Consider the following 13,454-nt stretch of genomic DNA (forward strand, 5'->3'; position numbering starts at 1 on the left):
TGAAAGCTGCTTTCCTCCAATGACATTGCTGCCTCATTTATTCTTAAGTTAAGGAGCTTGTAGTTTTTAATTAGCATGAATGACAGCAGTCATGTCTTGTTTGTTCAGATATTTTCATACAGCTGTAGGACTTCCAAAAGAAGAAGTTTTGAAGAATTTACTTCTGAAGTTGGGCAGCATTATGGGAAAAAGTGTACCCAGAACTATTGTTGTTGGTCTAGCCTGGTATTCTGGCTATTCCCAGGGAAGGTATCCAGGAGTGCAAGTCATTAATTCTAAAGTATTTTTTTCATGTGGGCAGCATAGGAGTTTCAAGTGCTGTTGAGAACTGCTTCATTGAAATACGGTGTTCAGAAATCAACATATCCACCTTTGTCCCCTCCTTCCCTGATGTTTAAGAGTTTCTTGCCCATTGTTTTTCAAGACAATTTGGCTAGCCCTTCCCACGAGGGAGAAAGACATGGAAGGCAGGACAGCTGGGGGGAGCTTTTTTAAAGAGTGAAAAGTTAGATTGAGGAATGATGGAAGGAATTGAGGGGTAGTGAGTTGAAAAGGTGGCTTGGGAAGAGAGAGTGAGTCAGTGATGCCGTGTTACCAAAACTACTGAAAATGGCATATGGCATATGGCTCAGGAATATACTGTTGTGGTCCAGCTGCCTGCAGAAAGGACATGTATCTGCTACCAAGCAGGAGTTGCTGGTGTACACCAGCCAGGCCTGTCCACAAATGTTACTTCTTCAAAGGGTTTAATTTTTCAGGGGAACTGAGAATCTTTGGGGCCTTATTTGCAGTGAGTCCAGAATGGGAGAGGTATTGGAATTGCAGGAAGAGAAGTAACTGAGAAATGCAGTTTTGTTTTTCAGGCTGGCAGCCTCGATGGTTTCTTCTCTGTGGTGGCATTCTGTCCTATTATGACTCTCAGGAAGATGCGTGGAAGGGTTGTAAGGGAAGCATCCAAATGGCCGTGTGTGAAATTCAAGGTAAATAAGATACAGTAACACTCAGCTGCACAAAGCTTGTCCAATAATGTTGCATCCAAGATGACATTTCAGGTCACAGAGCTGTTTGGTGGCTTGATTTCTTTGTTACGCATTTGCAGTAACTCAATTTATATGCCAGGTTTTATTCTATAGTATTTTCATAGAATCATAGAATGTTAGAGCTTGCAAAGGTCCTCTGGAGATCATCTAGTCCAGCCCCCCCTGCCAAAGCAGGATCACCTGGAGCAGGCCACACAGGAACACATCCAGGTGGGTTTTGAAAGTCTCCAGAGACAGAGGCTCTGCAGCCTCTCAGGGCAGCCTGTTCCAGTGCTCCATCACCCTCACAGTAAAGAAGTCTCTCCTCATGTTGAAGTGGAACTTCCTATATTTTAACTTATACCCATTGTTCCTTGTCCTACTACTGGGCATCACTGAAAAGAGACTGGCCCCTTCCTCTTGACACCCAGCCCTCAGATATTTATAGACATTAATAAGATCCCCGCTCAGCCTTCTCAAGACTAAACAGCCCCAGTTCTCTCAGCCTTTCTTCATAGGAGAGATGTTGAAGTCCCTTAATCATCCTTGTAGTTCTCCATTGGACTCTCTACAGTAGATCCCTGTCCCTCTTGAACTGGGGAGCCCGCGACTGGATACAGTATTCCAGGTGTGGTCTCACCAGGGCAGAGTAGAGGGGGAGGAGAACCTCCCTAGACCGGCTGGATATTTTGAAGATGTTGAGAGAACTACAAGCCTCTAATATAATGGGTATTCTACATGCAGGTGGATCACTGTTTTTCATGAGCTGTGGTGGAACATCACACAATTTCAGCTTCATAAGCACAAAGCTGAAGCCAGAAATATGAATAATAAACTAGATCTGCACACTCATGCTGGATTACTTTCCACATCTTTGAGTTTCACTTACGGGCTGGAAACCTGAAGGAGAAGCTTGCCAGAAGAGGATGCCCTTTCTGTAAAGACTGCCATATGATACTGTATTATCACAAACCTGCTTCTCACAGCCTTTTGTCCCACAGCTGTAATTGTGTGTGTCCTGTCTATTCCCTAAGTCATAAGAGCACTCATAAAATGGCAGCAGGGCAAGTCTGGGATTGTACGTTCCTCCTCTTTTGACGTGCCACCTAACATATCTGCTGGGAAGGGCTAACAGACTGATCTGAAACCTATCTTGCTTCCAGTTCATCCTGCAGATAACACACGAATGGACCTGATCATCCCAGGGGAACAATACTTCTATCTGAAGGCAAGAAACGCAGTTGAAAGGCAAAAGTGGCTGGTTGCGCTAGGAACTGCCAAAGCCTGTCTGACCGACAGCAGGACACAGAAGGAAAGAGGTAAGAACACCCTTTTTGCTGGCATATACTGTTTGTTTTTTTGTTTCCCCATCTTTGCCCTAGTAGATGTGCACACAGAGTAGATGTGTCCAACCTGAGCTTCAGGTCTTTGCTGCCAATAAAAGCCAGGCCGTGTGGGAATTCTAGCTAGAAATCTCAGATGTTAACTCTCAGTACAGGGATTTGAAAACTTTGGCTTTTCCTTAAAATATGCTGTGTATAAACAATTCAAAAGCCATGTGCCAATGGGGTTTTTAAGTATAAGGAGTGAGTAGCTTCTGGCTATGGGTCACTGAGATGCAATCTCTGCATGAATGTGAGACTCCCACTGCGCAACTCTGATAACCCAGCCTCTCATAGTAGTGTCTCTTGAGCTTTGGAGTTCCTCAGGCCCTTTCTGTCCATGTTCTAACTGGGCTGTCTAGTGGGCTTCAAGAATTCCCTGGCAATTAAGATAAAAGTTTGTGGTTGGTTTTAAATGTGCGTACTAGTGTTCAGACACTGAAATCTGATCATGGTCAGGCTATGAAAATTAATTCACTTACCTCTTTGCTTTCACCAACAATCTCACTTTCACCCCGTGAAAGCCCCTCTGGCTTTGATACGTGTGGTGTTATTGATGAGTCAGTGTGACATTTCATGACTTAATTTTTGTGTAACCTCAGCAAAGTGCAGAAGATGGGAAAACAGTGATCCTGAGTAAATGGGGGGACAAGCACTTCCTTTCCCTGAGGTGAGGAATCGCTTCTCCTCTTAGCCTTGTGTGCATCTTCACCAGGCTTTGCATCTACTGGATCAAACTGAGAACTGAGCAGAAGATGCTACTGTAGTGTCCTGCACAGATTGGGGATCTGATGTGCAGTGCTTCAAAGCAGAACGAAGTTGTATCTGTAAACTGACATACAGTATCACAGGCTGAAAATCTACTGGTGTATGTGCAGAACTACACCAGGCTAGTTTTACTGTAAGTCAAATTATTTTGTAATTCTGGGACAGTAATATAAAAAAAATATTTCTGAAAAATCCCAGATTGACTGTGAGTCTGCTCAGTTCTGCACTTTCCAATACAATAATCATATGGACATACTGGAGTGAGTCCAGCAAAGGGCTGCTAAGATGATTAAAGGAAATATCTGGTAGGAGAAATATCTGGTAGGAGAACATAAATATGGAGCCAGACTCTTCTCAGTGAATGGACAAGAGGGAATGGGCATAAATTTAAATACAAGCAACTTCATTGAGACATGAGCAAAAATAAGTATATTGTGAGGATGAGGGAGCACTGAAACAGGTTGCACAGAGAGACTGTGGAGTCTCCATCCTTGGCAATGTTCAAAACCTGACTAGACATGGTGGCCCTGAGCAATGTGTTCTGGCTTTGAACAGGCATGTAGGACTAGCTGGTCTCCAGAGGTCTCCTTCCAACCTCAGTCCTTCTATGATTCAACGATATGTGTATTATATGCTGTTCAGTACAAAGGTGTTAATTTATCTTTTCCCTGCAGTGTTTTCTACCCAGAACCTTGATCTTCTAATTCACAGTGTAATTGCTTGCACCTTAAACTAGGTAATGAAAACAAAAAATGTGATCTGTAGGAATTAGGAATTGCATCCTATTTAAAAGGCCTGCTAAGGTCTGGTGTTCTTTACTGGCTTTTTCTTTGTGTCCTAAGTCTAGGACCATATTGCTTCTGTCTACAATGGCAAATAATGAAACAGTATTCTACCTGTCAGGAGTGTAATTTGTGGCCAGTCCAACTCATCTTTTTTATTTGATAGAAAATGTTTTGAAATAATAAAGTGTTGATGGAATTAGATTGGATTATACTATTTTAGCAACTTTGCAAAAAATCATATACTGCAAAATGGATACAATAAAAATAACTCTTACTTTGTTTCACTTTCAGAGTTCACTGAAAACACAGAAGTCTTGAAGACTAAAATGTCTGAACTTAGACTGTACTGTAACCTCCTCGTTCAGCAAGTGCATAAAACGAAAGAAGCCAGCATTTCTAGTGTATCAGAACCAGAGGTACAGCTCTATTTATGGTGCAGACAACATCTGTAAATTCTTGAGCACTGTGAACTCTTCTGGTTAGCCAGTGCAGTGTTCACTCACAGTTGCTTAATATTACATCCTCTTTCTGCAGAGAACCTATAGGAAATAACATACCTGTGTGAAATAATTACTTCCCACACCTGTGGAAAATAAACAGTTCCCGTTTAAATGGATTAATACTGTGTTGTTACAAATAATATTCTCTTTGTTGGGGTAGCAAGTAGTGAGATATGTTATCTGTGATCTAGACAATAACATCTCTGTAGGTGATCATCTGTATATAATGGATGGAAAAAGCAAAAGAATCTTTCTAAAAAGATAACTTGCAAGAAGTGCACATTTATCTGTCTCTGAGTCAGTAATATCCTGCTCAGCAAAACACTTCTATTCTCAACAAAAACCCTTAAAAGTTCAAGAGGCAATGCAGATCACAAAAAACCAAAATTGCTAGAAAGACCTGCCTGATTAGTCTCACTTAAGTTAAATTTTTAAACTTTGCAAATCTTCCTAACTAACAAGCCTTATTTAAAAGGAATCTCCTCCTAATGAGAGTGATCTGCCCCTTGCTTTGAGAGAAAGATGTGAAGAGCTTCCTGGAGAAGCTGGTGGATTTCTAGGATGCCTCTTACTGGATTGATGGGACCTCAGGTGCAGGACAGGCAGGCAGAGCACCTGAAGGTTAATAATTTGTATGTCCAAACCATCTCTGTAAATATGCCTGATAAACTGTTTATGGTGAATTAACAGTGTAGAAGTATAATGTAGTATAAAAATTACTAAAAGGCAGTGTTAGAATTTGCAACTCGCAGATGTTGACAACAAACAAGTAATGTGGTGTTTATCCAGCTCATAGTTCACACTTCTGGGAGAAAACTTGCTTTCTCTGATTTTACTGGCATTTAACTGGATATATTGCTAAAAGCATTTCAGTATCAATAACTGCACTGTGCTGAGATGAAGAACATTGTGGCAATGTGATATTTTACTCTGCCCATTTTTTCAATTGCAGTCATTTTTTTTGTTCACAGGAGTTTTGAAATTATTATCTGCAAATCATCCTGTATCTATACAGTTTGTTTACTTTTCATTTCTCCTGTCAGTAGTGTCTTCTGGAATGCCATTGGTGAATACACCAAGGTATTTAATACATTTTTAACACCAGAGATGAAGAGGCATCGCTTTTAGAATGCAAGCATGCTGAGCTTGTTGTAGCGAGAGGCTGATGAGAGGGGGCATAGTCCCCTTAGAGCATTCTCAGAGCAGCTGACACATTGCATTTTTATTCATCTTGAACAGAATTCATGTCTGTAGCAGTTGTGGGCTTTGTAGATTGCTCCAAATTGATCTTCTGTCCTGAGTCCTTTCCAATTGGTTTCTTCCCACAGAGTGAGATAGATATGGGAGCTCTGTTAAAATCAACCTGTGATACCTTCCTTAAGACTCTGGAAGAATGTATGCAGATTGCAAATATTGCCTTCACTTCCGAGTTATTGCATCAGACCCCACCTGGATCCCCACATTTAGCAGTGCTCAGAACAAACAAGGTAATGGTCGGTATCCTCTTTTCTCAGTCTAGACATGGATGCTAAGGTGCCCTTTGGTAAAATAGCATTTGAAAAAGTAGGGAATGCATTTTCACTTGTATTACAGCTAGTAGTCCTCCACTGGGACATACTCTGTTATTGATTGTGGTTTGCAAGTGAGGTAGGGCTGTGTTTTAATAAGCAGTGACCAGTCTCTTAACTTTTAATGACAAATGAAAGTTAGTAAGCATTAACTTTCAGGGCCTGCTCCGGCTGCAGACAGTGATGTTTCAAAATACCATGACTAGTGGTCATACCATGGCAAGCTAGTCCATTGTGGAAGCTCACAGCAATTACTGCTCCTCTAAGCTGCTGCAGCAGCAGATCTGTGGAGCTGACGAGATTTTCTTTTTAATGAAAAGGTCACTTTCTTAATCCACAACTACATACAGAAAACTGGAGCATCTCTGACAAACAGCAGATTAAGGTGTATGTAGGAAGATAGATGCATCACTGCCTCTGAAAAGTGAGATTACTTCACTGTACCTGGTATTTGGCCTCACATTTCTGTTTTTTCATTATTTTTTTCATGAGTAAATAAAACATCATTGTGAGGAAATATCACTGCCTTGTTTTTACCACATGCTGTATGGTATCTCACTTGGCGCTTGCTAGCTAGCTTCTGAAAGTCTTGAAAGTCCCCTGGCTTTCTTTTTTTTTTTTTTATTTCTTTTCAATATTTTAATCATATAATAATGTAACTTTTTTACATCTGTCTGTATACTGCCTCCAGGTCAGAGAACTACCGAGTGTGTGCTTCATTTTGCAGCTTTTTTGCTCACTCCTACTTGTGTTTGATAAAATGTGAAGTTTGAAAAGCATTATACCGTCTTCTTGCTTTAACGAATATTCTCCCTCTCCACTCCTTTTACAGATAAAGCACTCTGTCTTGTCCAGCCACACCTCGACAGAAAGGTATCATAAAAGTCTTTACTGTCAATCTCTTTCTAGCCTGTTTGCAGTAGTGTCTGTTCTTTCTGCATTTTTACTCTAATACTACTAGTAGTTGGTGGAGGCAGGACGATATTGCTCTGAGCTGCATACTTGGAAGCAGATACAGCAAAAGGGAGCTGGCTCTTTTCTTTATCAGCCCCTTCCCTTATATTTTTCTCAGCCATCCACTTGGTGACATACTAGTCAGTCACCAGCCAGCTCTCTCGTGCTTCAGTTTTATTTCCTGCATCCTAGGTTCCACTCCATAAGGTCATAAAATCATTGATGAAGAGCAGGCTGTGGTTTGTGGAGTAGATGGCAAGGATATATATTTTAAAATACAAATGAGGGGATATTATTTTAGCTAAGATACCTGTGATTTGCTTTTTTTGCAGTCAATTACATATTTTTAATTGTATCTCTTTTTAATAAAGGTCATTTTAAATATACTCAAACTCTGTAAATTGAGGTCGAATCATTAATCTTACTTGCTGCAGAGAGCTGACTGGTTTCTTTTATTATTTTAGACAAGTTCTTTTGCTGAGAGCAGCCTGTGACAGCCTATAATTTCTGTCAACTATATTTATGTTGTTGTTATTCCTTTGTTTATACAGAAAAAAGCTTACCAAGCAATGTTTTATACACTAAGCATTATTCTTTCCCTTTCTTCAGGCAGACAGAATTAAGTCCCTGTGAAAATGGCTCTGTAAAACCAGAAATTAACCTTCAAGAGCAAACTTTTACTGCAAGTCTGGAATGTTTAAACTTGGAAGCAAATGAGGGGAGTGGCGATGTTTCTGTTGAAGATGACATAGCAGAGGGTTTGGCAGGTAAATAAATGTACTGTCTGTTGTCCAGAATCGTTACTTTTTTTAAGGGTAAATGGGGGGAGGTGTAGGAGGCCTGTGATGGTGCTGATACCTTGTTTCCCAGGAGAGGGAACGTTAGTGTATTTTAATCTGATATCTGCCCATTGTAAAGTCTTCCCTGCATAGCTCCTGCCCTTACTGATAGCTAACTTGCGACTGAATGGGGAAGGAAATTAATTTTTTTATTTTTATTTTTTTTTAAACAAGTGGAGTCTTCTTCTAGATGCTGATTGACATGTGTAACAGCACAGCCTGGCCGAGCTGGGGATCTTCTTGCACTTTGGACAGACACGTCATTCCCAGAGGCCATCAGCTGGGAATGCTGGTACCTCTGCTAGTATGTGAGGCTGCATTGTCAGAAGGGGGACATTGAAGTTTTTTGTGCCTGTCTGGGAGGGATTGACCTTGTAGTTGCTCTTGATTATTCTGACAAATCTTTACAGATAATTAACCCTTTTTCTGCAACTAAGGGTATACTAGAAAACACCTTATTTCTTCCATTACCTTAGCAGCAGCATGAAACTTAGATTTGTGGGGAACTGCTGAACTAGTTCAGTATAAAATTTTATCCAGCATAGCTGTCTTGTTAAGGGCTGCAGAGCTTAATTTTGTTCAGTCTATACAAGTCACATATGATTTCTGCTTGTCCTGTTGAATGGAGTGTGTCATTCTCAAACAGCAGCTTTCTCTGCCTGGCCATTATTCCAAAACACAAGTATACAGTCATTGAAAACGCCTAAGTTTTTAAGCCCAAGTTAATGAACATGGTGATTTTGCTCTCACACAAGTTCTCTTTAGAGTGTTTTCCATTTCTGTGGCTGGTGTTGAGTGGCAAGTCCCCACAGAATAACACGCATGTGTCGCCATTTATCATAATACATCAACAATATAACACTAAAGCAAAGAGATCAAACTAGTTCCAAGTCAGGTTGCTGGTATCATTTAGCTACTGCGGTGGTTCTGTTGGAAAAAAAGAAAAGCCTTCCCTCTCTGGGATACACTCTGGGATACTTGAGTTGCAGAGTTTTGTTGGCAGTGCAGAGTGGAGCAGGATGTGCGGTGCCACCTGCATGGGGTGGGCTGACCCAGCCAGCCTGCAGCTCTGTCTCGCCGCTGTATTTGGGTGCACCCTGTGAGCCCGGGAACTTTTCCCTGTCTCACATACTCATCCATTCATCTCCCCTCTATTAAGAGCAGTCAGTCTTTAAAAACGCTCAAGCACTTAAGGCTTGTAAGAAATTTCTGTTTGTCGTTTAGGGCCTACAGTGTTTGAGATGGAAATTTCAGAGGACCCCAGGCTTTATGCATAGCCCTGCTGTGGAGTCACTGCAGTCTTGGGCTGTTTCTCTACTCAGCAGCCTGTGTGTCTTGGTGAAGGACAGATCAATGACATCCTTCAAACTTGAATTCCTTAGCAGAGTCACTTTGCTTGTGAATTAGGTATGGCTGAGGCAAATTTTTTTCTGCCCTGAGGAGAATGAATGAAGGTCTGGTTGCTGTTACCAGGTGTGAGTGGGTTTTTTTGCACCCAGCACCAGGCTTACTCAGTAGTTCTGGAGTGAACTGCTGCAAGGTGGCTTCCAGACTTCACTTGGAGGAAGAGAGTTCCTTGCAGCTTGATCTCTTCAGCCAGAAACTCAGTTTTGCTTTAGGTCTGTAATCCTCACTGGCACTTGAAAGTATTCCTTTCCTGAAGAGACAAGGTTCCCTGGGAAACGCTGGATGCTTGTTTGACAGTCTGGCAGCAAGATGTGCTGTAGCCATGGCTTGTGAGCTGCAGATGCTGTGAATCTATCACCTTTGGAAGTGCCTGTGTACTGCTCTTTTTCTTTGAAACAGATGTGCTTGACCCCAAAGGCAAAATAAAATAGACCACAATATGGAAGAGGCACATGGATCTTTTCCTGGGAAACTTTAAAGATATTCATTGCAATCAGGGAGGACACAGCAGTCTTTGATATCTTAGCAGGATCCATCTAAGCAGCCGGTTTACTTACTTCTAAGAAGGAGCAAACAAGTCACTATTATTCTTTTGCTTTTGAAAATTTACTGTGCCACTTTAACAGCAGTGGGAAAGTTACAGCCATGTGGGAAGTAATCTTTCTTTCAAGGAGATGAGTTTGCTCCTTCCCACTTCTTTAATGCTCTTCTAAGGCTGTCCTTGCTGGGGATGTGTGGGCTCACCTGCATTGGAGCCTGGTGCTTGGTTTGTCTGAGTAAAGGAGATGGGGAGGGACTGGTTGAAATGTGATCTGACCACCTGGCAGACCTGTGGTAGAAGTCATGGTGCTGGCAGGGAAAGCTTTTAAACTTGCATGATCCAGATATCAAAGTGCTTGCCTTCTAATAGGAAGCATCTTGACAAACAGGAGTAACAATATGAGTGCATGGCTGTTTTCATTTTCTATTTTTGGTTTTGTTTGTTGTTTTTTTTTTCCTGTGTCCTATAAATGTAAGGCACTAAAGAAGATGGAGAGAACAAGCTGCAAGCTTCAGAAAGCTGTGGTGCACACAAGTTGCTGCAGTCAGAAACAAATTCTTTAAGTGGATTGTCTCTGTGTGAGGAAGACAGAAATGAAAATGAATCTCCTACTTTCTTCAGTATCATGAGCAATAGGTAGTACAGATTTCAATTAAAAGGATTATTGAAACTGTATTAAGCCTTTAATTGACTCATTTTTAAGACTCTTGACTGTAAAGCTGTATTTGCTGGGATTATTTAACAAGACTGCATGCAGCACAGTAATCAAAGAAGAGATCCTGTGTGGAATTAGTTGTACAGAATGGAGTGGGAGGTTTTTTCCTTGTTTGTAATGGCAGGCCTTGCTTGCACACCACCAAATGTGTATTTTCTGCAGTCACTTACTTTAACCTGGTAGTGATACAAAAGTCCTGTTGGTGGTTCCATGTCTATAAATATTACCTCTATGCAAATGAAGTGAGCACAAAATGTAATTTTGCTTTTTGAAGTTGTACAAAGAAGTTGTTACGGTAATGATCTTTTCTGCTTGTCCTGGCTGCCAGGTTCAGTGATATTGAACTTCGGGAGGAGGAGGGCATACCAACAGAAGAGTTTCTGGAGTCATGTTATGCAATTGTGCCCGTTCTGGGTAAGCAGCTGCTTCTTCTCTTCTGACTCCTTTTGACTGCTGCCAGCTTTGAAAAAAGTTGGAGCAATTGGTTTACAGAATTCATTTATTCACTAAAGTGATGTGGTAGGAACAGTTCCTATCAGAAGAATCCATTTGATTGGTACCAGAAGATGCTTCTTACTCCTTGACTTCATAGAGGATCCACTCTTATTTAGATGGGACCCACGTATAAGCTGTCTGGAAATCCATGGATCTATCTGGAACAGCATTTCTTCCTCTCAAAAGAGCAGCGTGGATGCCTTACATGTCCAGCACAGCTGACAGCAGCACCATCAGCTGTACTATAGACTTGATTTTTCCAAATACTTCCATCTCCAGCTAGTGGAGCCACCCACAGGCTTGGCCCCTGCATCTAGCAGTGGATGTGAGGTCCTTGTGAACGTGCAGTCTTTCAAAGATTTACAAATTATACGTTGGAGTATTTTAACACTTGTACCAAATTGGGGGGTTAGTTCTACACCAAAGACAGTCTTCAGTTTAGGTCATTCATTTAGTATTCTCCCACCATCTAGGAAGATTTTTTAAGAGTGTAAATGAAATTAATAATTACTAATAAATGAGGACTGAAAAAAGACACCATTTTAAAATATGATCATCTTTTTTTCTAGACAAGCTGGGACCAACTGTTTTTGCTCCTGTTAAAATGGATTTTGTAGGTAACATTAAGGTAACAGCTTCTTTCTAGCACTGTTGTTTGTTTTTTTAAAAAAACAAAATACCTATTTTAGGTGCTAAAGCTGAAGAATCTTTGTTGTAGGAGTCAATACTGGAAGGCTATTTAGTATTTGATAATGCTACCATCTGTCAGGTCAGAAAGCTGAAATGTCCCTAATTCTGTTCTTACAGTAGATGCTGTGTTTAATGAATCCAGTTGTTGTGGGCCAACTTACAAAATACTTGACTGACTTCCAAGTAAAAGATGTTACACCTAATGAATATGATGTTGATTCTGAGCTGAATAGGTTGTAGGTCGTGATGGTAGCAATATTGACTTTAGACTGTAAAACAACCAGGGGGAGTAAAAAAAACCCTGTCCTCAGCTGAGTAGAAGGAAGTTACTGTGTAACCAAGCAACTTCTCAGTAGGCTGGGGCAGACCCTGCAGCCTTCGTTCTTCCAGCTCTGAGACTGAAAAGTGTTGAAGTGCTGCTTGTCAGACAAGGTTTGTTCATAATGATACTTTTCTTAGCAACAATAGGAAAAGCAAAGCCTATCTTCTGAGTGTCTGACAAGGAACACTGCATACATTCAAATTTGTTTGGTGCAAAGTAAGACAGGTATTTGCTTATCTTAAGTAGCCTAAGAAAGAGGTAAGAGTGCCTAAGCCTAAGGTACCTTATCAGGTAGCCACTGAAAGACTGAAAATAGCAAGAGAGAGGAATGCTGTTTAAAAAACTAAAACATTGAATATTTATTGTCAAGTGATAGGCAGCTACTCCTTTAATGTAGAACAAGAACTTGTTTATCTGCCTCTTTTAAAATTTTCTCTCTTGTTTTTATGAGGATTTGTGTATAACAAAGTTTGGAATAAATTAAAAAGCTTAAGCATGCTGATGACTGCTAAGTGTAATGGAGAATTTGCACCTTAGCAGTTGTCAGAAGGTGCTCTTGCTTGCACTTGAAGCTCACAGTAAACAGGACTTTGTTGGAGAACAGTTTGAATCAACCCCTTTCCACCACTTTGAAGCATGCCATGCGAGCCTAAAGCATTTTGTCAGACTGAAATGGTAGGGTCCATCTTTGCCTGAGATTTTTTTCTTTGATTGCATTAGCCAGATGGCTAGCCAGATGTGTCTGGGATGGTGCCTTGGGAAGGGATGCCCAAGCGTGGCAGGGCAGCCATGCCACGGGGAAAGTGTGATGTGGTTGGTGACCAGTGGTATTCCTTTGCAGGGAACAGTCCTGATAAATTGGTAGTGTTTATAAGACAAGCCACTGTTTGACCTTAAAAGCCTAAAGCTTTGCCTCTTTTTTTTTTCTCCAGAAAATAAACCAGAAATTTATAACCAACAAAGAAGAGTTTGATACCCTTCAGAAGATAGTTCTCCATGAAGTGAATGCAGGTGTAGCACAAGTTAGAAACTCTGCTACAGAGGCTCTCTTGTGGCTGAAAAGGTAACAGCCTCCTGTCTACTTACACTCTGAACTCCTGAGGTGCAATGACGGGCCTTTCACCAAAGCAAGTGTATGTACATGGAGCAAAGTGGTTACTTTCCACAGGCTGCATCAATCCAAACTGGCTAGGTTCAGGATTCATGTGTTGCCTGTGGCTGTGTCACTGGAACTTTGCCCAAAGGACTGAAAAAGTGACCATGTGCAATCTTTTTTTCCTGTAGACTGATCCTGCTGGGCCAGGACTTCAGGCAGGTGATTTCTGGCTGTAGCAGAAATGTTTTAGCAAAGTAGTTTTGCTTGGGCAAGGAGAGAGACGGGAGGAGGTAGCTTTTTTAATGCATTAAATTAATTATTTTTTTTAAATTCAGATTGAAAATGACACCTTAATTCTGAGTTCTCCTGTGCT

At 41.1% G+C, this 13,454-nt stretch overlaps 1 protein-coding gene across 3 annotated transcripts in view; it reads left to right on the plus strand.

Annotated features, from left to right (window-relative positions):
• Positions 1-13,454, plus strand: part of PLEKHA8 (pleckstrin homology domain containing A8) — a 32,123-nt gene that overhangs the window by 9,809 nt on the left and 8,860 nt on the right. Inside the window, exons 2-11 of one of the 3 annotated variants that reach the window (XM_051609437.1) lie at positions 864-980; positions 2,183-2,338; positions 4,246-4,370; positions 5,783-5,941; positions 6,855-6,895; positions 7,586-7,743; positions 10,240-10,399; positions 10,807-10,892; positions 11,543-11,601; positions 12,918-13,048. In XM_051609437.1, coding sequence (XP_051465397.1) covers positions 864-980; positions 2,183-2,338; positions 4,246-4,370; positions 5,783-5,941; positions 6,855-6,895; positions 7,586-7,743; positions 10,240-10,399; positions 10,807-10,892; positions 11,543-11,601; positions 12,918-13,048 — 1,192 coding nt within the window. Of the gene's footprint in view, positions 1-850; positions 981-2,182; positions 2,339-4,245; positions 4,371-5,782; positions 5,942-6,854; positions 6,896-7,585; positions 7,744-10,239; positions 10,400-10,806; positions 10,893-11,542; positions 11,602-12,917; positions 13,049-13,454 lie in introns of all 3 variants that reach the window. The other 2 variants (XM_051609438.1, XM_051609439.1) reach the window with 2 other exon arrangements.

The sequence above is a fragment of the Apus apus genome, chromosome 2 (assembly GCF_020740795.1).
Source record: "Apus apus isolate bApuApu2 chromosome 2, bApuApu2.pri.cur, whole genome shotgun sequence".
NCBI lineage: Eukaryota > Metazoa > Chordata > Aves > Apodiformes > Apodidae > Apus > Apus apus.